The sequence below is a fragment of the Zonotrichia albicollis genome, chromosome 1 (assembly GCF_047830755.1).
Source record: "Zonotrichia albicollis isolate bZonAlb1 chromosome 1, bZonAlb1.hap1, whole genome shotgun sequence".
Classification (NCBI taxonomy): Eukaryota; Metazoa; Chordata; class Aves; order Passeriformes; family Passerellidae; genus Zonotrichia; species Zonotrichia albicollis.
The window spans coordinates 101,603,349-101,630,613 of record NC_133819.1 but is presented as its reverse complement, the minus strand read 5'-3'; the positions used below and the strand labels follow the sequence as shown (position 1 = coordinate 101,630,613).

At 40.5% G+C, this 27,265-nt stretch overlaps 1 protein-coding gene across 5 annotated transcripts in view; it reads left to right on the top strand.

Moving 5' to 3' along the window:
- The window catches only part of LDLRAD4 (low density lipoprotein receptor class A domain containing 4), a 284,848-nt gene that overhangs the window by 89,996 nt on the left and 167,587 nt on the right, over positions 1 to 27,265 (top strand). For all 5 annotated transcript variants that reach the window (XM_074548131.1, XM_005486727.4, XM_014266815.3 and 2 more), the window contains one exon: positions 15,770 to 16,227. In XM_074548131.1, coding sequence (XP_074404232.1) covers positions 16,188 to 16,227 — 40 coding nt within the window. In that variant the 5' untranslated portion in view covers positions 15,770 to 16,187. The remainder of the gene's footprint in view (positions 1 to 15,769; positions 16,228 to 27,265) is intronic.

Sequence of the window (27,265 nt, the reverse complement as noted above, 5' to 3'; positions counted from 1 at the left end):
AGTACACAAGGATCTGGGTAGAAATGGAGGAAAAACTTATTTGCATTTACGTGTGTCTAAAAGGATTCAGTGAGATTTCATAGTTAAAAATGAGTTAATATTCTGGCAATATTAATTAAACATCACCATACTTAAGCACTCATTTATTTGCTTAGGGAGTTGGGTTTTAGAACTAATTGAGTAAATAAATTCTGTTCAAAGAAGTTCTGTGAAGAAATGGGAGTTTAAATAATGCTTTTTACTGTGTAAGAAAAATTAAAAATGTTATATGCCTTTGATGGTCCAGCAAGCCTGTATGTGCTTTCTGTCCCTTCTCCTACCCCTTTTGGGAGAAATCCAACATGGTTAATATGTTGGGATGCAGCATTGAGGGGGGAAAAAAAAACTACGAAAGAGTGTGGATAGCCAGTATTTGTTAACGAAGTGAAGCATGATTTGAAAAACACTTTATGTGGTTGATTTGTTTGAAATAGTTTGTTTGCAGATTTAGGCCAAGATCCTGTCGGGATCTCTGGCTTGTCAGAGTGACCCGAGAAAAGTTAGAAAGTCTCTTTTCCCAGCCCAGTGCTTGATGAAGGAGTCAGGGCACTTAATTTCTTGGTCTCAGGGTTGTTTATTGTATCTTATCTATAAAATTCTTTCTCCTGTCCTGCTGAGGTCCACTCAGCATGACAGTCTGAGGCACTCTGCCTGCCCTGGGGTGGTGTTATGTCTTTATAGTAGAAACTAGGTATACAATGTTTACAATTACTTTCCAATACCTATCACCTATGTTAGACAGTGAGCTTGTACTCTAAACCAATCTCTAAGTGCCAACATCACAACAGAAGATGGAGGCCAAGAAGAAGCAGAAAAGCTGAACACGCCCAGATCCCTCCATCTTGCCTCCTGAACCCCCATTCCAAAAAGCCCAAAATCTACTTTTCCACCCTGTGATAAATTCACTATTATTCTGCCTAAACTGTTGTGGCTTGATGATCTTCATATAAGGTTGGTAACTTGCTCCACAGGTCATAATCAAAACCACAGGCATTTTGGCCTCTGTGCCAGGGTCCCTGAGACCCCTGGCAGGGGTCTTGGCTGCTCAGGATAGCCAGAGGGATGTTCTGGGTTCCCACAAGATCTGTCTGTTGGGGATCCTACAGGAATACACCAGCTCAGACATCAGGAAAATTCTGCCAAAAGCAATGCAGTGGTGCTTCTGATGTGTGGTAGTCATCACCTGAGGGCTTCACTAAGTGCCCTGTGCTGAGCTACAGCTTGTGCTCCACATCCAGGTGGAGGTTTCCATCTTTGGGAGGGCTCCAGAAACACAAGGTCCCCACTGATGATGCTCCCATGGACCCTTCCCAGTAGGAGCTGGGTGGAGTTGGATGGGCCAGCTCTGGGCCTCCCCTGTGTTTCCCACCTGGGCACTGAGGCAGGAAGGGCTCCTGAGGGCGACTGAGCTGCACCAGCCTCAGGAAACGCAACATGGAGCTCACTCCAGAAAAAGGGGTTGTGTAGCCCTCAGGGGCTGAGCCAAGCCATTCCAGTTGTGGAGTTTTATACTCTTACTGCTGTGTTGGGGCATCCACCTGCATAGGGAGTTTGTCAGAGAAGCAGGGAAGGCCCTGAGGGATTATTGTGGGGCTGGTGAAAGCTGCTGGTGTCGGTCTGGCCTCTGCTGCCTGTGTGTTCCTCCATGTCTGTCTTCAAACCCCTCAAATGGCTGACTCCACGTTCAGCTTTACTTATGGGATAAAGATGGATGTAAGCTCTGAAGTGTTTAAGTAGCCTAAGTGCTGTATGAAACACTGGAATTTGTTTAAAAACTGAAACATTCCTTTGTTTGCCAGCTGCCACTTCTGGTATTGTTTTCTTTATCTACAGTAGCACTTCTGGTAGCCTCTGATTTTAGTGAGGGAAATAGCAGTGCAGTCAGGGTCTGGTGCCTCATGACTTCAGAGAAGATCCTTTCATCCGTTTTAGCAATAATAGGCTCTTAAAGCAGTATGGAAAATGAACTAGCAGCAGTTCTGTGAAAGAGACCTCGGGAACCACCACTGCCTTTATCATTCACTGAGAAAGTCAAGTCTTGGGCTGAGAAAAAATTTTTAAAATAAAGCCCCCAAACTTGAGTGTAATGAGCTGACATAGGCTGTATAGTAATAATGATAAACTTTATAAAGCAAGTGTCTCTTATTAATGTGCTGCAAAGCACTCTAGAGATTCTCAATGCTCAAATTAAGCTATAAAAGATAATAGAAGAACTTATAAAGTTTCTGTGCAGTGAATGATTTCATGACAATGGCTTTGTTTGTTTTAATGATGTGAGCAAAGGGCATTTGCCCAGCATCTTCAGCATTCCCAAGGGGAACAGGTGCAGTTACATTTTATGGTTTCTCTGTCATTATAGAGGTGCTTTTCTGTGCAGCTGTATTATAATGTACTGCATAGATTGCATGTGAGATTTGAAGTTCAAAAATTCAGTAAGGAAACAGAAGTTTACTTCTGCTATGATTCAGCTGGTTGCAGAAATAAATACATTTACTTACATTTGCATAATGCATTTGAAAAATAATTTAGGGCTGTGACTTTTTAGTGACATCCGTAATCGTAATGTAGTTCTCTGTGGACTGCATGACTATTATAAGCAGTGATGTTTTATTGATGAGCTCACCTAAGGAGTCAAGAACCAGTTGGAAATGGAGACAGATTTACCTTCCTTCATCTCAGATGATCTTTTTGTTTTTCCAAAACCAAGTATAAGCCAAGGGTTTTTGACAGTACTATGGCTACAGTCACCTTGGACTGTTCCCACCCAGCCTTATCATCCATGGGCATGCTTTCCTAAGGAGCAGGTGTAACAGTGAAGTAGGGAATTTTTCATCCACCTAACTGGAATAACAGAGAAAAGTCTGGATTTTAAAGTTAGATTTGAGGTATCGCTAGTAGATTTCAATTTGAATGCTGTGTGTTTAGTTCCTGATATTTTTGTAGGTGTCCTTTACCTCTATTCCATTCACTTTCACGATAAAATTGCTTTATTAAGTGCAGCAAAAGCACCTGGAGGAGGATTGACTCATATTCTTGTGAGGTGATTTTTTCTTTTAGTGTAAATTAGTCTTCTCTTTAAGCAGTAAGACGTCTGCAGTGGTGGCATGAAGTGCTCTAGAAGAGCATTTACTACCGGCATCCAGGTTTGCGTCCAGGGCTTTGTACAAAGACATTTCCACACAAGTGTGTACACAAATACACCAACAGTTTTCAGAGACATTTTGCATCGCGCTTAAAATGACAAGTGGTTGTTGCAAGTTGCTGACATATAAAAAGGCTGCGAGAAAATGCCTCTGAATTGGGAGAATGTATTTTCATTCATTAAGAGGGAGAAGATAACATTTTTCTTGAAGTCACTACTTGTCAGACTGTTCGTTTGCAGTGGTTTTTTTCTTTTTTAATTTAGCAGATTTGTCTGGGTTTTTGAAGGAAGGATTAAAATAAAAGGAGGAAACTAGATCCCTTTCTCACTTGTAGGGGTGGAGGTTTATCCCAGCTGTGACTGCTGCTAAGTTCCCTCTAAAATGCTCATGAGAAGTGTTGCCCAACTTCTCTCATTTGTTTCAATTAAAATTTGGCATTGTCAGTTCAGACTTTTGGTGTAGTGCAGTTTGGTGGTTCATATTATGCAGCTGAGTATGGAAGGTAAAGTATATGTGTGCAAAAAAGGTATTAAGCTGGAAACCAAAATTGAACTACATTCAGTTTTTGACAATTATGCTTTTAAGTTTGTGCTATTTTAATAGTTTCCTGAAGTGATTGTGTTACTAAAAAAGTACCCCTCTGAACTGAAGTTTTTGATTTTTGCTTCTGGCTACAATGTAAATTTGGCTTGGTTATTTGTTAAAAATCTACTCAGCTCTCTCTGCAATGCATATTTGATTTTTTTCTCCTCGTGAGTTCTGTATGATTTTCATAAAAAAGCCCAGAGCCTTTTCTAAACTCTAAAATAAATGTGGAACTTCAGTCATGTCATGAAGTCTCAACAGATAAAAAATAGGGTTTACATCCACATATTTTTATGTATAAGATGATGCAAACAGTAGCAAAACCTTTGACTTCTAAAATTGTGAAGATGTATGTGACTAAAAATGGCCCATTACCAATCCATAATGTGCACTGAATTAACATACCGGGGTTGGTTGGTTTGGTTTTAGTTCTGTCATCATGGCAGGGAACAGATATTACACATCATTTTGGTTGCTTTTTCTTGCATCTTGTTTAAGAACAAAGAACACCAACAAACACCACACAAGGAGTTTTAAGCTAGAAGAGATAAGAAGAGGCAGAAAAATGTCTAGATAAATCAGGATCAGTCTTGCTAGCTTATGCATGTACTGGGTAGCAACCGACTCCTTCCAAAAAATGGGACTGAGAAAAGTAATCCTTCAGTTTGCCATAGGAAGAGATGCACGATGCAGCTCCTCTGGGGTTGTCCCATCAGTGACAGCAGCCCTTAATGTTTTTCTGCTGTCCCAGAAGACAGGAGGGCAGGCAGTGGTCCCAGGGCATGGGGTGTGTCCCGTTCAGCCGGAGGTGGGGTGATGCAGTCAAGCCTACGCATCACTGCTGCAGGGAAGATTCCAGTTGACCTGTGGGTTCTGGGCTGACCATCCTCTTTCAGAAAGGTTTTTTGACACCTTCACATTCCCTTAGCTCAGGGGTGCAAAGAAATGCTGCAAAGCCTTCCAGAAAGCGAGTGCCATTTGCAGGATCTGCGTGCAGCCCCACGGATTTTGCATTTAAAAAGAATGTGAGGCACAGATATTTAGTTTGATGGTAATTAACTTTGAACAGTGTACTGAAGTATCTGGCACATTTAGAAGTGTTTTAAAATCAAGGTTTCAATTTGTTTCTGAGAAATTTTGTAGTTAACCCAGTTTCTGCTCTTGATGCATGAGTGACTGGGTACCATATGATGAACTGTGTTATATAAGATGCTCAAATTGTTGATCCAAAATTCTAGCTATTTAACTCTTCTGGGATCTTAGTGTTTCTTGTTTTATTTTTGTCCTGTTTTCTCTTTTCAGTATTTGAAGTGTTGATACGAAGCCCTTTTCTGCCAGCGCTGTTAGCAGAAAGAACTTATGTATACCCATCTGCCTGTTCCTTGGGCATGGCAATGGGTTGCACTACCAGGAGCTTTTAACTGTGTGGTAGATTATTACAGGAGGGATTTTCCTGCTTTCCCCTCTATTTCCTCTAAATAGGTTTGTTTCTTACAGCAGGATATAGTGCAGTAAGAATAATCAGCATCATTGATTCCAGCTGCTTCCTCAACAGAAAAACTGCATTTTATTTGGATGAGCTTTGCTGTCTCCTAAATATTTTGAGAGGAAAACAAGCTTCTCACTTTCTGTGAATCTCTCCCACCCAGATGTTCAGTTCTTTATTGTATTTTATTAATAAGTCCAATGCTTTCTTAGCTGTAGGGCTGCAATGCAGCAAGCAGATGCTCCTGTTAGAACAAATTTCATAATATTGGAAGCTTAATTATCAAAGGCACAAAGTCAGACTCATTAAATTTTCCACTTGTTTTAAAGGGGGGCTGGTGGGGTTGAAAGGCAAAAAGTTTTTGGTTTTTTTTTTTTTGTGGTAAGACTGGTGGTAGCTTAACAGCTGGGAAATACAAAGCTGCGGCTCCATGACTTAACAAGGAAGATAATGATTGTTCATCTGCAGAGATCATTATTTTCTTCTAATATGAGATTGCAGTGTTTCTGTTTGGGGCTGTGAAGCTTTAATTACAGTTTGCAGTTATTTATAAATTACGACTGTGCAGGCCCTTGCTATGGGAATCTGTCTTTATTGCAGAGGGTTGTGGTGGTGGGGGAGAGGACTGACAGGTAGGCTTGAAATAGTGCACATGTAATCTCATGGACATTTGAAAGTAAAAGTTGTGGATTTGTACTTTTAAAAGGCTGCTGTGAAACACAAAACAAAGCTAAGGGATGGTATGTGTGGAGAGTAATGAGAACAGCTGAATGGGATGTTTGCTTGAAAAAAACAAAATCAGCCCAATTTTCCTTCATAACAATACCAATTGTTGAGTTGTTTGGTCGACCTCCCCTCGCTGTTACTAAGGGAGGTGCTGTCAGCATTGTGTCAGTAACACATTTCTGCACTTGCATGCAGTCACAGGCCTCAGTTGCACCCAGACACTGTACGTGAGCATAGCAAGAATGATTTTAAAATACTGCAAGGGCATGTTAAAATAAATCTATTATTAAAAAAACATTGGCAGAAAATAGATAAGGCACTAGATTACACAAACACGGTGTTCTTAATGAGTTGTTTGGTTTTGCCAGTTAGGATTAGGAATGCTTCATGAATTGAAGCTGAAGTGAGTGAGTTGAGATTCTCTTTTATTTGTGCTAAGCGAGAACTTCTCAGGAATATCACAGATTTAACTGTTAACAGCATTGCCTCCCATGCCTTTATGCGGTTTGTTTATGTAAAAAGCTGTCCTTCAAGCACAGGAAGAAAATAACCTCTTTTCCTTTTGTATCTTGAGTAATGGGGAATTGGAGAGAATGAACTATGATTTTCTGGGACATGAGATTTAGCTGATCACCATAGGATACTGCTTTCCTGATGTGCTTTTCATGTGATTTTTTGTGAGTTTTTGGAGTAGTTTTCCTGTACATTTTTTGAAGAAGGCCAGACTTGAAGCAGATTATGTGTGTTGGTATTACCTGGAAATAAAGCATCATTGACTCTACCTTAGTTAAAACTCTTTCTTTGGCATGATTTTACAGTGCTAATTGAGTTGGTTTGGATTTTGGCAGAATGATATATTCTCTTGAGAACAAAAATTAATCAAAGCTCTGCTTTAGCATTTTCTGTCTGTTTTACCAGTAACACTTCTGTTCCCTAAGCTTTTTATAGCTCCTTAATCCACAGGTAGAAGTTATATGTACTTCAGTGACTTGATCTGAAGCCCAGAGAGATCAGATAACATGCCCAGAAATATGAAGTCCAATGTACTAAGTCCAAGAAAAATACAAGAAATGCTAACCCATTATTTTGTTCCTTTTCTCATTTATGTGTTAAACACTGGAGTAAAATTGTGTTGTTAGTTGTAGCTAAGACTTGCTGAGACAATTACTTATGCCCCATTGACTGTACGGCTCAAAAGCACACACCTTTAAAATGCTGAAAGAACACTTTCCTCAGTGTTATGGGGATTACTGAGCAATAAGGCAAAGTTCATTTTCCTTAATCTGGCATGGACAACACCACTGCGGACACAGGAGAAAGTTTTCCTCGGATATGGCTTCTGATACATATTAATCTTGTTGTTACCTAGTGTCATTGAGAGGATGACATTCAAGTGGATGCTCTGGAAAGCAGAGCAGCAGGAGACCACGTTGAAGAAATGGTTTGGATCCATTTGAATTGTTCCATTAAGTTCAGAACTCAGCCATAATGTAATGATGGAGATGCAATTTAAACATACCAGTTTGGTTAGATACTGGTCAAAGTGGAGACCCGGTCTTAATGGAGGCAAACAGGAATTTAAAACTCCTATTACGTCATGTAGATGGTTGAAAGAGCTGGTAGATGTGCATCAGCATAACTCATGGATTTTCAGTCATCTAAAATCTGGTGCCATTCTATAGGAGAAGTTTTAGGTATTTGTTATAACAAGGACCCCTTTGGATACAGTCACACATGTTTTTAAGATTTCTATGGTACTGGAAGTGAAGTGGATCTGTGCAGTCAGAAATAGTTGCACGCCTTCTTGAGGCTGGGAGAGGCATACACATGAGCCTGCACTGCACAGACTGCCTGTGTCTCCTGTGCTGCTCCAAGTAGTGCTGGGAACACCCTGTAGCTGATGTGCTCAGTGCTGTCAAAATTTTCTTCAAATTGGGTTTTTCTTGTCTGGATAATGTTCCATTTGCATTTCTTCACGCAGCATGCAGATGATGTTGGCTCCTGAGTCACTGTCAATAAACCAAATGAAGTTTTGTGGTATGGCTTGATTCACAAGAAGCTAGAACTAGTTTTGTGTGGTAATGTGCATAAAATACTAGTGGACTTTTCCCTTGCCCTCCTGAACAGCTGCTGATCACAGCAGATGGGCGTTAATTGCACTGACTGATTCAGCATTCCAGAAAGTTAGGCCATTCTTATCAGTGTTTCTTCAAATAATATGGTGTCAGTTTATGCTAATTCAATTGTATAACTCATGTTTGACTCCTTAGTAGAAGAGAATTTGCTTTGATCTTGGCCCAGGTGCACAGGATGCTGTTTCCCTCTTCAGGCTGGCAGAGCACACTCACTCCCCAGAGCTGTGCATAGCAAGCCCCAGTGCTGTGCAGGTAGTAGCTTTGTATTCCAAGACTGTGGTTTCATTCTCCAGAAGCTTCCTCACCCCTGAATGTCTCTTCAGCATCAGTTGTTTTTTCCTTACAGTTAGAACTGTTCTCTTCTGCATTTTGCATTTGTCAGAATGAGCATAGTGTTGTGCTTTTTCAGTTGTACCCTGTGTTTTGATAGAAATTGGAATAATTTTGGGTAACTCTTATTAACCAACCCTTGAATTTTTAGGTTCCCATATATTTTTACTTCCATGGTCTCCTGTACTGTGGGAGGACTCTTGTCATTTCGTGTCCCTAAGATGCTTGAGATTTCCACATGAGAGATACTGTCTTCGACACTTTCCAGAACAATGTGCAGATATTTTTGCTTTCAGGAACAAAGTGCAGCTTGGTTAGATCCACACAACTCTTGACTTTTTTGAGCATAGTAGGTGTGTGTGTCTGTGTCTTCCTTGTGTGTAATAGGCATTTTGGCTGCTCTGATCAATGCAGTGGGAGAAGCTGCTATCATCTGTGCACCTTTTTTTGGTGGATGTGATGCCCTTGCCCAGAAAATGCTGTCAGTGGAGAGGGGAAGCCTGACATTGGATCCTCTGGGGATGATGGGCATGTATGACATAATTGTAATTTGCTCCAGAAAAGAAGCACTGCCCATTTGCTTTTATTATGCAACAGAAATGCACAGAGATGGCAAATAACCATGTGCTCCTGTTACACGTAAAAGCCTAAATAAAGACCTTGAGGAACTTGTGTTGGCTGATAAAAAACCAGGAACTTGGCAAATGGAGAGCTTGTAAACAACATACAGTGAGTGTGTCTGTGTGGTGGGTTCTCAGGATGAGGTGAAAGGGAGCCAGAAGAAAGATTTTGTTGAAGCAGCCATGGGTTTCTGTGGGAGTGGAGAAGGAGACAAATGTGTCTCATCGTATGCTCAGCTCCGCATTGATGATGGTCTGACAGCAGAGCACACTGTGTTGTGTTCTCCTAAGGTCTCCCCTCCTTGCTCACACGTCCATTGTGGCATGAGAGGGTTAAATGAGTCACTTCCCTGTCCTACTGCTCCTTGTCAGGATGATCAGGTTCTGCAGCTGTGACTAACAACCACAGTTTTTCCAGTGGTGTGCAGCATTGCTAAATGCCTTTTGGATTGTAGCTGGATAAGTCTTGAGATATGCAGGATTCCCATGGATTCTGTCTACTGCTCATTTCCCAAACAAGTCACAGAAACACCAGTCAAAAATTTGTCATTTTTTTCTCAATCTGTTCAATTACTGTTCAGTGTAATTTTTGCTTTTACCAGCCTTCTGCAAATTCAAATAGTGACCCTTTCTGGGAAAATACTGAGACTGGATTCTGCTCTTACTACCTTTTTGTTATTTTTGGCAAATAAAATTCAGAGGTCAAGTTTTTCTTTGACCGGTCAGGTTCACAGGGCAGCATGATTAATAACTTCTTGTGACAGATTCTGTTAATTATAGTTTTATTAAGCTGCAAAAATAAACAATGCAATCTTATTACTTGCACTGCATAACACAACTTGTGCAATTTCTCCCAATACTTATCTCATCCAAATCCAGTCATTTGCCATGGAGATCTTAGTAAAGATTTCCACTGACTGCATTCTGTCAGCACAGATATGATAAAATGTATGGCTTCTTAGTTTGTTTGCAGAGATAGAAAATAGAGGATTCAATTATTTCACTTAACAAGATGAATGGAAGGGATTGTGGCATGTTTGTTTGTGTTATTAGTTATTTGTAGGATTTCTTCCTATGTGAAAGGGCTTCCCAAGGAAGTGGTCACAGCACCAAGGCTGCCTGAGTTCAAGAACTGCTTGGACAGTGCTCTCGGACACATGGTGTGACTCTTGGGGATGGTGCCATGCAGGGCCTGGAGCTGGACTCGATAATTTTTCTTCCAACTTGGCATATTCTGTAATTCTGGGAAATAATACTTTCTGCATGGTTACCAGAGGCTGTTTACTTCAGCATGAAGTTACCAGACAGACAAATTTTTTGCCATTGCTTCAGTTTGTTTCTTCATTCCAGAAAAAAATAAACAGGAGGAAGAGGAGGAGAAGTGTCTGTACTGAAACAGTTATCCTTTTCCTTTTTAGCTGGATCTTGTCTGCAATGTTTTTTAGTGTGTGATGGTGTTTGGAGTATATTTTGCTTTATAGAACATTTTCTTAACAGGCTAGGAAAAACACTGCTTGGATTTGGCCATAAGCCCTCTTCTCAAGACCTGTTTCCTGCTTCAGCAAATAAAAAAAGGCCACCTTGCTTTGCTTGTGCTCTATTTCCCCTAATTTAGGGAGTGCTGTAACTAAAAAGAAGTAAGAAAAAGCTTGGACACGATTCCTTGACAAGCTTAAGAGTATCTGATAATATCTATAGGAATATAAATGTGTATAACATAGCTTAACATATGAACTCATTTTTTATGTCGCTGAAATGCACCAAAAAAGTGAAATACAGCAGCTGTTTAAAAAGTCCCAACTGACCTATGCAAATATTGAAGATTGAAAGTAAAAGCAAATTATATATGTGCATGCGTGTGTGAGAGAGAAAGATGTGCTTGGATAAACATATTTCAAACATCTGGTTTTCTGCTTGATTTGTGTATGGTCTCCTGTGAAAGTTGTGTTGAGTTTTTTAAGTGGTCTTTGAGTTATAGAGCACAGTATTTCCCAAGAAGCAGGATTTACTTAGCACTGGTGCAGTGCTATCTTGGATGGAAGACAAATTATAGATAGCAGTAAATAAAATAAAATAAATGAGGATCGCACAGTAAAATGCAGGCCTTACCACTGAAAAAGATCAGGTACAATTGGTTGCTATTAATTTATCTAGTTTTGAATCTCTGTGAGAAGCAAAAACAAACCCTGGAAAACTTGGTAAATCCAAAAGGAGCTGGAGAGGTGAGCTATATGTGGGCACAAGAGCTTCATTTGAAATGGCTTTAGCAAACTTGAAAAGATATTTTGAAACAAAACAGTTAAATTAAAATAGAAAATGTTGAAAGTTTTTTTCTACCCAGAAACTTCTTAGAGAAATATCAAAGTCTATGCTGCCTTAACCTATGGGAAGTATAGGCATTACTTCAGCAAAGTGTTGAAGCATGTTGATAGTTCAATGCTTGTGTGGGTTTCAGCCTGAAGACTTTTGTCCTTGGAGATGTGCTTCCATCTCCCGTTGAGATGGGATGCTGCCAGCCCAACCCGCTGTGCTCCTGTCCTCCGTTCATCCATGGAGTGGGGCTGTCCCTGCTGCACCCTCCTTCTGCTCCAGCTCTCTCCCCTTTTACACTCCTTCACCTGAGAGCAAGAAATCCAAGCATGAGTCCTCCCTGGATTAATTTAATTTAAAGCACAGCTCGCAAGTTGTCCATTAACTTTCTTAAAAATGTGAATGCGTGGGCTCCCTGTGCAGATATTCCTGTTAGGAAATGTGTTGTGCACCTTAGTGAAATGCTGTCCTTTAGCATCATTAAGGATGCCAAGGGCTATCACAGGAAACGTTTCCTATGGATGTAGCTCTTCTGGCAACACACTGAGTTCTTCAAGCCTGTGTGGGAACCAAAGCATGAGCCAGAGAAGCAGACTTTATACAGTGAAAGGAAATGGAAAAATCCCCTCTCCAAACAAAAAAAAAACCAATTTGGAGCATTTACATTTCAGCCAGTGCTTTTGAGTTTTTCAAGATGTTACAGAAATATTAGTCTTGGAAAAAGCATTATTTCACTTCTTCTTTCAGAACAAGTTCCTCCAGTCTTGTCCTGGCTGATGGTTGCATAATACTTCATAAAATGTAGATATGAAAATACAGAATTTCATTATACTCTTTGCTTACTTTTCTCCCTCAGATTCTTTTTTTACTGTTACCCTTTTGCATCTTTGAAAGTTTAGAAAAGGGAAATAACATGTTTACTAGCTAAATATACCATGAGAATGTGTAAGACACAAAAGATTGTTAAATAGTCAAAATACTTTCTGTTTGCAATTCATGTGAGGTTTAGATGGTTGTGTCTTTCTCAGGACCAAATCTGAGAAAAGCAGAGAGGATGAAAATAAGTGGGTTTGATTTTTCTTCTAGATATTCCATTGTGTAAGTGCATAGTAGCCAAAAGTCCTTATAGCACAGCTATGTATTTATACACCACAATGGTTTGCTCTGGTTTGCTTCTGAGACCCATAAAACACTGCAGAGTAGATGAATGAAAGCAGAAGTGGAAGCAGAGTTCTTTTTGCTATTGGAAGGAAGGCAACAGATGGAGCAAAGAGAACATCTCTGTTCTTTCTAGTCCACATTTTCTCTTGCTAGCCATCAGTTCCCACTGGGGTCTTTGCAGGTTGCAAAAAAGTTACATCAAAGATCACACCTTATTACAGTTCTATCAGTATGGTTTATTCTCTCAGTTTTAGATCGGTATTTTCACTTTTTGGGGCCTTAAGCAGGTTGGTTCAGCATTTCTGCACCACTCTGGTAGAAAAGGATAAGCACATGGCTTCACTGTAGTTGGCTGAGCCACGCTGAAATGTGTCAGCAGAGGTCCTGACCCTTTCCATGCGTGCAAACATACCAGTGTGTTGGGAAACAAACATAAAACTCCTCCCTTTAAACATAAGCTCAGCTTTAGTGGAAAATTTCTGGATAATGTGAAGTACAATAGAAAGGTTGTAGCTCTGCACGCTGTTCTAATTGGAATTTTCAGTTTTCCTTATTTGCTGTGGTATAATTTTTGCTGCTTTGTCATCTTCACTTGGATGCATTAATAATGTGAGAAACCTGAAATTGTGCAAATGTGACTGATTAAAGTTTGCCTAATGAAAAGGATCACCAAATAGGCTACATAGCTGTAAGGGACAAGCATTTCATAAGTACTGGACTTGGTTTTGAATGGTGACAAGGCCCAGCAAGGGCTGAGCACTGCACAGGCTTTCCCCAACATCCTGCTCCACTTCCTTCCATCCTGCATCCACCTCTGAGTTTATCTGGCACTGGAGAAGAGCACTTTTGCGGTGATAGGAAATGCTCACTTAGGGCAATCAAGAGATACTAGCGTACCTTGAGTCCTTAAGGAAGGACTTAAACCTGATGCAGTGCACTATCCTTTGCATATTAAGGTCTGAATAAACTCTTGAAATGTTTCAGTATATTGTAATGTTGATCAAATTACATCTTTCCTTGTGAATAAGCAGTTGTTACTGAAAGTTCCTGTGTTGTAGCATTTCTTCAGCACTACTGGTTTCTTAACTAGTTTAGCAGAACTGTTGAAGATGTGGAGAATAATTATTCTTTTCATAAAATATTAATTTTCAGTAAAGTGAAAATACTTCATTCTTTTAAGAATTAGAAGTTTATTATATCTAATATATAGAAATCAAAAAGGAGATTTTCCCTGGATGCTAAATGTGTTACTGCACATCTCTTGAGCATCTCTAAGATGTGAAATGAAAATGTTGAAAATAGAAGCATCAAAATTTTGGATTTATAAACCAAAATCAAAAGTTAGAAGACTGTAAATGTAAATATGGATCTCCTCTTAGCAATATAGAGGAAACTTAGGCCACTAGAGAGAAAGCTTGGGAAATGAGTACAGCATCCACCTATAGTCATTATAGAATAATTAGCACAATGTTAAGACCCAAAAGAACTATATGCTGTTGTGTATGTATATTATATTTCCTCAGTTATATATATTTCAGAATAAAAGAGCTTCATATGAAATTGTTATTAGTTGCATTGAGCACTTCAAAGGGTTGAAAGAGTATCTCAAGGACCTATATAATATTCAGGAATAATGGCTTTTTAAACACTATTCTAAAATTTTTTACAGAGTGTTTTCTGATAAAAGATATTACACATAATTTTATTTTCTTTCTCCCTTAATTTCCACTTTCTTCTCTATTAGTTTCAGATGTTTGGGTAAGAAATGGTGAAAACATTTAAAATCTGTTCTGTAACCTTGTTTGATTTGAATGCAGATGACTGTATTTGAATACACTTAACTAATCAGTCGTTCCTGTGCTGTGTGTTGAGACAAAAACCATGTGTTCTTCAGTAATAGTGGCATTACAAAACTGGGGGCAAAAGCAATACCATTGAGATTCATCTTTGCTAGCACCTACCTTCCATTCAATGTGTTGCAAGGAAAATGACATTCATCAGGTGTCAGGCTCACTTGGTTTCAGTGGCACACTTGAGGAGAGATCCTTTCTGTCCCTCACCCAAGGTGGGTCCCTGATGAGGCCCTCGAGGCCTGGCTGACAGTACCCCAAGGAGCATGAGAGTCTTCTCTGCAGTTTTGGACTCTCTGGGATATCCCTGAGCTGGCTCTTGCAATGCTCTGCAAAGCAGCGGCTGCTGGGACTGCCGTACTCTGACAGGGGCTGCTCCAGCAGGTAGACCTTGGGTCCAGTCCTGTAGTGCAAGCTCTGGCTGGGCTCATCATCTAAAATCCATTAATAGGTCATAAGATCATCACAGATATATTTTCAACCTGCTTGTGCCACTGAGCTGGGAGTAGTGAGCCAAGCATCATTGCACGAGGAGCAGGATGATTTGGGACTGATAGGTTCTCATCCAAGTCCCCTTTTTTTTCTTCCTTGTTTTCTAAAATAATCTTCTTCAACATGTGCCTGTCTGCTGTTCATTAAAGTAATTTTATCCTAGTTTTTAAAAGCTGGGTCTGGAACAAGCTGTAGTTTCCAGTGAGCTGTAAGTGTCCATGCTTTATAGAAGTAGCAGTATCAAGTAAAATGTAACCACCTTTCTGCCTGAGTAGCCTGTGGGTGTTTTTAACCAACCTCATTGAATGTCTGAAGGCATCTGAATTGTATCATCTGTGTTACAATTGAGATTTTAAAAAGATAATCTACAGCAAGACCTACAAAGTTTGGTAGTCGACAGGAAGAAATGCAGAGGTTTTTAACCGCAGAAGACTGTAAGAATGGCATATATAGTGTTGGCACACAGATCTCTTTTTTCCTGCTCCAGAAAAGGAGGGAAGCAGCTATATGAAATGCTAATAGTTTCACTGTGGTTTTGAATAGACTAGACCTGAGAGCCTTGAGTATTTTTCCTTTTCTCTTTTAACTGCAATTTTGTTATTGTATTGCTGCCCCCATCTCTGCTAAATATGGCTTTTGAAATGTAAATCATATCATGTTCTCAGAGATGCATATGACACCCTCAGCACTGTTCCTCTTTGCACTTCAAAGAGCTGTGTGGTCACACTTTGCATCTCAGCAAAATCGCAAGATTTGCCTTCTGAAGATCTCCTTTAATGTGTACAATCAATCCCTGATAATGTATTTTGGGTTTTTGTTCCCTGGAGTCTGTTAATTTTAGTGTTGCTACAGGTCATCAGGAAACATAATCTCTTCTTTTTTAATTTCCCAGTGAGCGTGCCTGAGGGGAGAGGAACACAAGAGAGAAGAGACAATTGAACATCACCATTGGCCGAGACCTGGAAAAATGGTGCTGGATGAACACAGGATTAGAACTTAATTGTAAAAGGGAAGGGAAGTCTTGACAGGAGATTTGCTTCATTTTCACATTCATCATGGCACAAATCCTCTGGCTGGCTGGTTGATGGGACTGTCCAACACTCCTCCTTAGTTTCAGTGCAGATTCCTTCTGCTTACACATCAAAAGACCTGGGAACAGGTGGGAACTGGATGGTGCCAGATACAGGAATGGAAAGAGAAATGGACTCTGACGAGCTAAGATGGAAGTGACTTGACAGCAACAAGCTCAGCAGTTGTCTCCAGTAAGGACAGGTTGAGACGGGAATCTCAAGCTTCTCTGGAAGAGCAGTATGCAGGAAGCTGGTTTTCAGGCCACAAATGCTTTCACAGGTAAGGATTTCTGTTCTATTTGCTGGGTGCCCCGTGGCAGGAAGGAAGGAATGATGAATCTGACTCCATGTTCTCAGAAGGCAAATTTATTATTTTGTGATACTACATTGTATTAAAGAATATTAAACTATACTAAAGAATACAGAAAGGATACTTACAGAAGGCTAAAAAGATAATAATGAAAACTTTTGACTCTTTCCAGAGTCTCGACACAGCTTGACTCTGATTGGCCGGTGAGTCAAAACACACCAGAAACCCAATGAAACAACCATCTGTGCTAAACAATCTCCAAAGAAATTCCAAAGCAGCAAAACACAGGAGAAGCAAATCAGATAATTATTGTTTTCCTTTTTCTCGGAGACTTCTCAGCTTCCCAGGAGAAAAATCCTGGGCAAAGCGATTTTTCCAGAAAATAGGAATGTGACACTGTTGTAGTTCCACTCATATTCTCAGGATGATTTACTGGAGTTTGGAAAATGAATAGGTCCTGACTGTCATTAGCATCTTGTAGTACTTTCAACTTAAATAGTATTTAAAAATTTACTTGAAGATCAGTTCAACACTTGTACTAGCAGTGAGGAACACAGTTATCCATGTTTCTGCTTTCAGAAATGGATGGCCATGAGCCTTGGGGAAGGTTTATCTCAGCTTTCCTCGTTAAGTACTCATTAACAGCTTAACCATGAGTGGTCTCCTGGGTCAGTATAAAATGTGGTCTGTAAAGTTGCTCTTGTGCTCAACACAGGAGTTTGGTGAGGCTGCAGGATGGACATGGGTCGTATCAGGAGGCTTCTCAGCAACATGTCAGTGTTGAGTCTGATCTTGTCTGCTGGAGCACAGTTCTGGACAGACCTTGCCAGGCACCCTCTCTGTACTCCCCCTCCTCACCACTGGCCTGCTGCAGTGCTTGAACTGGCTAAACTGGATGGTCTGAATGGGAATTGTTTCACCTCAGTCTGGTGTATTTCTCTGTAGATGAATTAAAAATACTGCAATGAGAAAGAGGATGCCACACTGGTGTGACTTTCTGAGGAAAGCTCCCTCTAGTGTAAAGTCTGCTGGAGTTCATTTAGTGCTTTCCCTGTATGGGATAGTTTCTGATTTGAGACGTGGGAGGAGGAAAAGAGGATGAGCAGATCCTACTGCTTTGTTTCCATGTCTGCCAGCCAGCTGAGATGCAGCAAAAAATGCATAGAAAATCAACTGGATATTGCTCTTGTTTTGGTAGGTCTAGATAAGGGATTAGTTCCACAGTGTAAATAAACTAGTGATGTGCGAGACATTTATTTTTCTAATATAAAATATTTGCCTTTAGGAGGAGTTTTGGCTGCAATGGGTGTGATTCTGTGCCCGGCTGTCTGCACCAGCACAGCAGTTTGGAGTGGTGGTGCAGCTCTGAGCTGTCTGTGTTGCCTTGCTTTGATTTCCAGCCTGGTTTCTGTGTGTGCCAGTGAGACGTGTCCTGAAGGAGAGGAAACAGGAACTCTCCTCCACATGTGCTCCAGTGCTGATGGGAGAGGTGAAGTCTGGGACAACCCCAGGGCTCTCCTTCCTCTGTCTAGCCAGCAGCACACTCCTAAAGCTCCCCACTGCTGTTCTTGTCCTTGCTGCTTACTGCCAATCCTCAGCTCTTTCTTAGGAGTTTTTGTCACTCTTTTGCTTTCCACCAAAATTCCAAGCTGTGAGGATATCTGCTCTCTTCCTTAACCTGGCTCTCTCCTTTGCTGGAAACCCTATTACTTCTAACACCCTTGCATTACCATATTATTTTCTGTCCAGTTTTACACTTTTCTGCCACTGTGTCTGCTGCCCCTGAGCTCCCAGAAGTTGGCACTGTCACCAGGGTGCTTGGGGAGGGGTGTGTTGGAAAGCTGAGGTTTCATGATTGCTGCTGGATGGAAAACACCTGGCAAGCAGAGCTGCATAAAATTCAGAGAGGTGAAATGGAGTCCTCGGAAGCCCAGGACAACAGTCAGACAGTGGTGCAACCCAGCAGATTTAGATTCAGACCTATTCTGGAGACTTAATGGCATGAAGATTGCTTGGTCTCCTGTAGGAATTTCTTATATTCCTTTGGAATTGCCCTTAGGTAAAGATGTTAATAAACATATTCAAATCTTGGCAGCTGTACTAAAGAATTATTAAACATTAAGGTGCACCAAACGTTCAGGAGACTTGTTAAAGAAACAGGTTGAATTTTATTTCCTTTGTATGAGGAGAAAACTTCCAGCTTGTATCAAATTGATATCTATATTTTTGGAGATCCTTCTTGTTCCTTATTAGATTTAAATGATGTACTCAACAATAATAAACACTGGGTAGGTATGTATTTCTCAGAGAAATCCACTGGAGTGTGTTATGCTAATTTAAGAGTTGCAATAAGGATGTAATGGCGGTACATATGGTTGCTCCTCTGATCCTTGCTGTAGTGCTCCTTTTGTTTTGCTGGAGTGCCAGTTTAGCTGTAGGAGAGAACAATATCTGCTAGCAGCAGAGGGGGCATGGCCTCATGAGAAGGGAGCTAATTTGTACAAAAAAGCTTTGATATCTGAAGCCTGGGTGGTGTCAACACTGAATTGAGACATGCTAAGAGATTGCAGCTATTGCAACAACCAGAGGAATAATTTCAATTTACAGCTGACCAGTGTGCTGGCAAAAGAAGCCTGGGAGGACAATGCCTCTATGCAGCCATGGTTAGAGTATTTCCTAAACCTCTTTTCCACTTTGCTGTTTGCTGTTACCTGGAAAGGTTTGCAGTTACGGCTAGGAGAAATTTTTATCCTGTCTGTATGCTCAGTTTACTGGCACTGATGCCAAAGATTCTCTTTCTTGCAGATGGCTCTTGTCCCAAGACATGGGCTCACCCAGTCATTTTATCATATATTACCAAACAATAGCAGAGGTTTAGCGTATTTCCACTTCATGTGCTAAATACTGAATTCAGTAGATCATGTGAGTATAATAGGTTCAGCATTACAGAATGTAGAAATAGCAGTGGAAGGGAAGTGCTCCTGGGCTTGGTTAGGAAAGAGATGGCTGAGCCTATGATGGTAAAATGCAATTTGAGTGGTAGCAATCAGGAAAGAGTGAGCCTGTCCTTCTTCAGAAGGTGAGAAGAGAGAATTTGAGAATAAAAACAATAGTATGCAAGAAAGTATATTGCATTGAGCTCATAGAACTGATAGGTGATGTTTCCTGGGATACAAGCCTGAGAAATTCTGGCAATTTTAAAAGGAAATAACTTTTTCTTTCCCAGTCAAAATAAAGAGTAAAAAAAAGCCTAGATGAAAGGCATTTGAGTAGAAAAAGGGCAAGAAGAGACAAAATTATATGATCTGATAATCTGACTCATACCTAAGGTGGAAACTCAATATGTTACTGGAGATGACTGTAAAAGAAGATGAGAAAAATGCAAGGGTGAAATCAGGTAGGCCAGTTCACAGAACAAGGTACAACTAATAAAGGGTACGATAGCAAAGAAACATACCACATTCTCAGTAGTAATAAGAGGAACACTGAGTTTCTGGGCTACTAGTAGACAGGGAATTACAAAATGTCAGTTAAAAAACTCATAATCTGATGGTGCAGAGAGGATTGAGTAGTTCATGTAAGTGTTTGCATTGTTCTTTGCCTAAAAGGATGGTCTGGAATCACGTGGCAGGAAAAGAACTGCGACCTTGAGAAAGGTAAGAATTCCAGCTAGAGCAGGAAAAGAAGAGATTATAAATTAATGAGATAGGATAATGGGTGTTTTAGAACAAGATGGAGTTTATTAAATTATCTCTTCAACATTGGATGAAATAGCTGAAGCAATCTCTGAACAATTAGTTGCAACACTTGTGGCAACATTTGGAGGACAGATTAGGTTCAAAAAATCTATGAAAGAGCAAACGCTGCGCCTATGTATAAACTCTTCTGGGTCCTTCCATGTCCCCACTGGAGTAGCTAGCTTATCTTATATTCTTGGGGAAAAAAGTTTGAGTCAAAGAGTCAACTGTATTTCTTAATAATTAGCCTGTAGATAATAATATGATAAATGAATTTGCATGGATTTTTTTCCCAGAAGGTACCTTATCAGTGGAGCCTAATTTTCCTGTAAGCAGAGAAATAATATATTTTGATTTTTGGAAGTCTTTTCAGCTTCTCATAAACAAGGTGGCACAATGGGCTACAAGGTGGGTACACAGTTGGCTGGAAAGATCTTCTCAGAATAATTACTAGTGATTCACAGTCAAACCAGAAGGATCTGTCAAGTGGGATTCTGCCCTAGATTGCCAGAAAATATTCAATATTTTAATTAATGATTTAGATGATAGAATCTGCATGCAAAATTTCCAGATGACACCAACCAGGGGGAGGATGTAAGCCCTCTGAGCACAGGATTAGAATTCAAAATTAATGTGATATATTGGAGAACTGATCTGAAATAAATATGATGCAGTTCATCAAGGACAAGTTCTAAATTGTAGTTCAACAGGAATAATCAACTGTGCAAATCAAAATGTAGAATAACTGGTGAAACACCAGGTCTGCAGAAAAAAGACGGGCAGTTGCAAGAGTTCAGAAAATGGCTATGAATCAACAATTCTGTCCAATGAATATTGCGCTAGAATATATGGACAGGAGTCTGCCTGCAAAATGATTTTTCCACTCTACTTGGCATTTGTGTGGCTGATGTACTATTTCTGCTCTGAGCAGTGCTCTGTGGGTCTCTTGGAAGCATCCAGAGAAAAGCAGAATGAATGGCCAGAGGTCTAGACAACATGACCCCTGGGAACTGCAAAAAGGGTCTTGTTCAGACCAGAGCAGTAACTCTCAAACTTTCTGTGGATTTTTTCCCTTGGTTGCCAGAAGCAGCCCAGATTTGTGTCAGGGCGTGTCTGATGCACTGAGGGACATGACAAGATGTGGCTGTGACACAGCACTGCTTTGGGGTGATGGTCAGAAGGACCATTTGTACATTCTTGCTTGCACATGAAGTTCTGCACCTTCTGCACTGGCCATTCCCAGTGCCACGCCAGTGCTGGATAACACCAGTGGCAATTCTGGACAGCCAAGGTCTGTTTTTAAAATCAGCCACTTCCTTCACTAGTGTGTGTTTTGAGTGCTCATTTAGGAGAACAGTGCGATTCTGAAGTCTGCCCTCCATCACTGGGGAGTGTGTGGCACAGAAACATCCAGGATGATCAAAGGATAATGGGAACACTGTGGGATGGATTAGGAATCAGTGTATGAAGCTTCCTGACCTTGCAAGGTCAGCCTAGGTTCATCAGGATTTTATTAACTCCATCTCAGCACAAGCTCTGTCAGACCTGGGCTGACTCAGAGGCATTCCTGCCCTGTGACCCTCAGCAGTGCTGGAGGGATTATTAGTTCTGGCACTATGGAAACCAGAATAAATAGTAAGAGGCTCTGTGCTGCTGCCCTTCAATCTAGCACTGACTTTCCCTGTCATCTCCTGATCCCATTCTGTCATAGCTGCATATCTTCTCCTTCACACCTTTCCCTGTGAAAGTGATGGCACCTTCAAATCTTTCCGTAATCCCTCGCAGCCTTATGTCTGAAAGTCATTCTCACCAAAGTTTGACCTTGGGCCATATCCAGAGAGACCAGGTTACTCCCAAGGAGCAGCTCCTCAGCTTGGCTGGCAGTCCCACAGGCCCTGCTGTAGCAGAGAAAGAGAATTCATCTGTTAGAAGATGCTCATGGTCATAGAAACACAACTTGGTGGAGCTTCTCCAGTGTCCCCACCTCTGTGCTGTATTTCCTGGCACACAGGATTTCTGTTGCATTTCTTCCTGTGTTTTATCTTGTCCCAACCTCTCTTTGCCTCTTCTCCCATCAGTGCCAACATCCCCTCCCCTCTCTCTGTGTTGAGGCTCTTTCATCCCTCCCCATTTGTACATTTGGTTTCACTTATCTTCCAAATTCCCTACTCTTGTGGTAATCTTTCTGTTTTTCACTGCTTTCCTTCACCTTTATTTCCAGACCTTTCCCACTTCCAGACAACTAACTACACCCTAATTCCAGGTTGTGTAAGAGCCTCTCTCCCTCTTTTCTAGACTCAACCCTTCCTCTCTTCATCTGCCCTCCTCTGGGGTGAGTACCTTTCCCCACATCGCATCTCTTCCATGGTCGCTTCTGCTGGGATCTTTCTTTGCAGGAAGGCAATCTCAGAGGCTGCCATCCACTTTGGCTTCTCTCCCTGCATCTTGTTTTGCTTAACTGCCTGCATTTTGGGTGGAGATGGCTGTGGTACAGGGGTGGCAGTGCCAGAATAGGGAGGCTCCTTGAGGGGACTACATGGTAGACCAGATAAATTGCTCCAGCAGGTTGCATATGACCTAGTTGGCCATTATGCATTTAGGGAATGGGAAAGTGAGGGAAGATGTGATAACCATTTAAAAATATATGGAAATTTCATGTAAAGAGTAAAGTAATAGAAACTGTTTTCCAGTTCTGCTGGGGATAGAGCACAAAGTAGCAGTCAGGTTTGCTGTAGTGGAGAGATTGAGGTTAGACATTAGGAAAATCTTTCTAATGGTAAGGATAGTTAAGGACTGCAGCCGATTGCCTTGGGAGGTTGCAAAGCCTCTGTCACTAAAGGTTTTTAAGAACAAGTTAGACAAATATCTGTCAGGAATGGTTTATGTACAGTTGATTTTGCCCTGGGGCAGGGGAATGGACTTCATGGGAGCACTTCCAGCCTTACTTTTCTGTAAAAATGATGCTCTTATTGCTGGTTCCCTGGATAATAAATGTACATTTTTAAAGTTAGCAACCCACCTGTACTGCTCTATCATCTCAGTGTTTAAGTAGATTCTGTTGAGCTCTTGAAATAATTTATAAAAAATAGATTAGGAGTCGTGGGTGTTTAAAGTATTAACTCTCCTTTTGCTGGAATATTACTCCGTTGCTTTCCTTATAGCTTGGTCTTGTTTAGATGTCTTATTTTTGGGGGTGTGACATGTTTTTGTGTCTGTGCAACTTGTATAGAAATATTTTAATGTTACAGAAATGCTGCATCCATTCTTCCATTTCACAGTATGCAAGTATTTTAAGAAACACTTTTGCCACTCTTAGATAGTAAGCATATTTAAAAGGTAATTTTAAAGAATAACCAAAAATAGGGCAAAGCCAAATCAACAATCCCCTGAGGTTGTTTTCTTTATTGTGAGCAAAACTGATCTGTAACTGGTATATCTGCTGCTGAAGGTAGCCTTCTTCCTCAGAATTATAATTGAGGCTCGATGTAAAATAGAAAAACAGGTTTTAAATGTCTTATATTAAGTATATAATGTTATTAATATTGAAAACAGTTGAAAATTAATTTATACATTAATACAGATCTCCCACATTGCTGCTTTCATTATTTGCATGATTTTCAAGTACAGATAAACATTTCATTTAAAAATTCAGTTTGAATATGTAGCAGAGAATTCTCACCCCTCTCTGTTCTAGTTTATTTTCATCTCCTTCATGAAACTGTTCTGGCCTTACTAAAATGTTTACAAGTTTCTTAACAATTGCATTCTTATTTTATGAATTTTCAAGGTTACTGTGTCACTCAGAGACAACTCTGTCTCTTAGTTCTTGTGAGAAACAGATTGCTCTTTTGCAATGCCCCTTACTCAGCGCACAGATAGTAACAGATCATATTCCATTGTATTCCTTAGGTATTTTATTTAGAGTAAGCAATTTTTGGAATACAGATAGTATTCTCAGCAAAAGTACATGGAAGAAGATATAACCATGGTCTCTAAGAGTTTCCCATCTAAATATGTGACATTCAGTAGCATTCACCACTCCTCTTTTAAGTATAGTATTGCATTGTTTGGAAGTCTCCCTCTTCAGGGTTAAAAACTTTAATAGAAGTACAGAAGAGTGTGAAACTGTGAAAATGAATTTGAGAGCACTGTTGCCACGTGAGAGTGATAGCTTTTGGTCACAGCATAGTTCTTCCATCATCCTCATGGTCAGTGATTTGAACCAGAATGCTTTCTCTTTAGGATTTTCTTCAAGCCTACAAGGCTGGTTTTTAAGTTTCGATCCCAAACTTTATGTAGGTGAAATACTGTGTTTTCTTCTTTGTTTCCGTTCACTTCAAGAAAATGGGTAGTTTCCCTTAAAATGTCTGGTTGGAGAATTGTTTATTCTTCAACTGGCCAGGTACTACCTTTGCTTCTTGAACCTTGGCAGTCCTTTTGGAAACAGAGGGACATGTCACACAGGCCAAGGATTTCACATTTTAAATGCTTCTCCTTTCAAATTTATATTTAATTGGGGTGCAAGACCTCCTTCCCTGTTTGCTTGTTTCAGTGAAGTACTACATCCTTTTCCATTTGCTGAGGGGACAATTTGGGTGGCAGTCACTACCAGAAGGAGGCCTTGCCATGTGAAGCCACCTGGAGCTCAATGAACAGCAGGCAAAAAAGGGCAGAAAAGAAGCCAATGAGACTCCAGAGGAAGTGCAGTGGTGGGGTGCCCTCTGAAGCAACTTGAGGGTCCCTGGACTTGGAAAAGTATTCTCCACGAACCTGTAATTACAGAATACTGCATGATATAACACCATTCATAAAAGCAACATCGTACTTACTCTGATACAGGAATATTTCAAAGAATTATTTTAAATTAAATTTTCATTCATTTTTGATTTAATTTAAGTTCAGTTTAGACGTAGTTTAGTTTTCAGTCTAGGTGTTGTTTTGGGTACATGTATGTGGGCCCCTCATTCTGACAGTCCAGAGCCAAATGAAAAGCAGTGGTTTGGGCACACCAGAGCAAAAGAAAGTTCAAATTGAGAGAAATATCTTGGCCAGTGCTATTATTAAAATTATTCTATGAAGTAGTGTATTGCTGGAAATGGCAAACTTCTTCCCAAAGTGGGAGGAAATGCTCCAGCATGTTCAGGCAGGATGTTAAGCCTGGATCCTCACCTTTGGTAACCATTTTTAGCAGATGATATTCAGCTGTAGCATTGCCATTTGCAAAGCTGATGGTTCTTTGGAAATGCCCATCTGCCATTTCTCATTTCTTAATAGTACATGTCACGATGCCTTCATGTGGTACAACTTAGTCAGCCAAATGGCCAATTCCAGACTGAATATGACAATAAATTTAGCTATAAATATGCTATGTTTCAGTGCTTAATCATAATAAAAAGGCAGACTTTTTGAAAGGACAAAATGCACATCGTCCCTCAAGTAAAACTCAGAAAATAAAAAGTGGTGAAAATTGATTGTTAAATTGGCCGTCTATGCTTTCTGTTAATTCCTTCTAATTAATTAGGTGGGCTGCTTTTGGAGTTTTTTTATCTTTAGGGGAAAAGAGGCAGTCTGGCTGGTGCCCATGGCTGGCTGAGTCTATTTTTACTGCTGGAAAGACCTTTTACCTGTTGCTGCTGGTGGTCTCCAGCAGTGGCAGTGGGGCTGCCTCCTTGTGTTGGAGCACCAGTGTGAGGCAGGCTAGAAATGCATTTTGTTACAGACTTAAAAGTTCTAAAAGAGGAAGCCTAAGCCCCAAATCAGTGCAAAGCAACAGAAGCACTTGACTGTGCCGTGTTGGAAGCTGAAGAGATACAGTGGCTAATTGGAAACATAAATGCTGTTAGAAAAAACCAAATTTTATTCATGTAAAAATGATGCGGGATATTCCCAGGCACTTGTCTTGAGGTGAGGTAAAGTTTTGGGCTAATGTTTTGCTGTTTGGTTTTTCTGTAATGTCAGGCAGGCCCATTCGACTTGATACTCTCTCTCTCAGTTTTATTTTACCACCAAAAAAAATAGTGTGGATTAGTGTTATGTTTCTTTGCTCTGTGCTGTAGTAATGCCTTAACAAATCAGAGACTGCAGTCTGGATAAACAGAGAAGTGAAAGTTGACATTACAGGATAAATGTTGTGGAAAAGCCTAAAGTTACTGAGCAGAAGGTAATACCCTGTATACAGATTAAATGCTACACTCACTTCTCTGATATTTACAACCTTTTGCTTTTTTAGCAAAAGAAGCCAGGATTCACAGGTATTAATTTCTTTCTAGGCCTTTCTTTGTTGCTGTTTGGTTTGGGTGTTGTGGGTTGGCACAGTCCTTGCTCTGAGCCCTTCTGTGAGCACATGTGTTCCTGTGCCTGTATCAGCTGCACCTCCCATCCTGGGGCTTGGCTTTCTCAGCAGGAGCTCTTCATTAGGGAGCAGCATGGATCCACCCAGGCGTGCACCCCATGCTCTGCCTCTCCCAGGTTTTCTCCCTGGGGGCTGCCCAACCTCTGCTCCAAAACCTTTCTAGAGGGATACTCACACCCTTTTTAATTTCTACTCAGCTGTCGGCAACAGTGAATAACCAAAATGGTCGGTTTCTAGTAAGATCATTACTTGCTAATATGGTGTAGCCTTCAAGCTCTTCCACCCTCTTCCAAACATCCAATGAGACTGTTTTCCCTGTGAGAATACGTCACCATGATATAGCTGTAATAACAGTGCTGCTTTCTGAGACCCATCTTTTCCAAGGCTGTGCTTGTGCTGATTTTTTAACCAAGGGAGCTTCAAACAGGAAGGCTTTGACAGTATCTGGAGCCCAGGAACTTGGAGTTTATTAGCAAACCAAAATTTCTCTGTATCATAGTTGAATCCTTTCCACTATAATTTATTAGAATCACACCACTATCATTTGCCTATGAAACTTACCCAGTAGTTTGGCCTGCTGAATCCTTAAACTTTGAAAGCCATGAAGATGAGTTTCCCTGGGGTTTAAGCAGATGTATTGATACATGGATGGCAAGTTGGGACACTCTCCCTGTTCATCAGAGCCACAGGTCTATCTCCATGCTCTCTTTTCATCCCAGGATTAATCTGTTAGCAATGGAGAACAGACTGAGCAGTATGTCTTTCATATATTGTAGGGTTTGATTTCTTTTATTAAAAATTTCTATCCTGTTGTGTTCTTAGCTTTCTCACTTTCTTCACAAGAAAGTCACTCCCTTCTAATTTAAGTGCAAGAGTAAAGGAAGCTTTGTTTGAGTTGTGAGGAGTTAACAATGAAGAG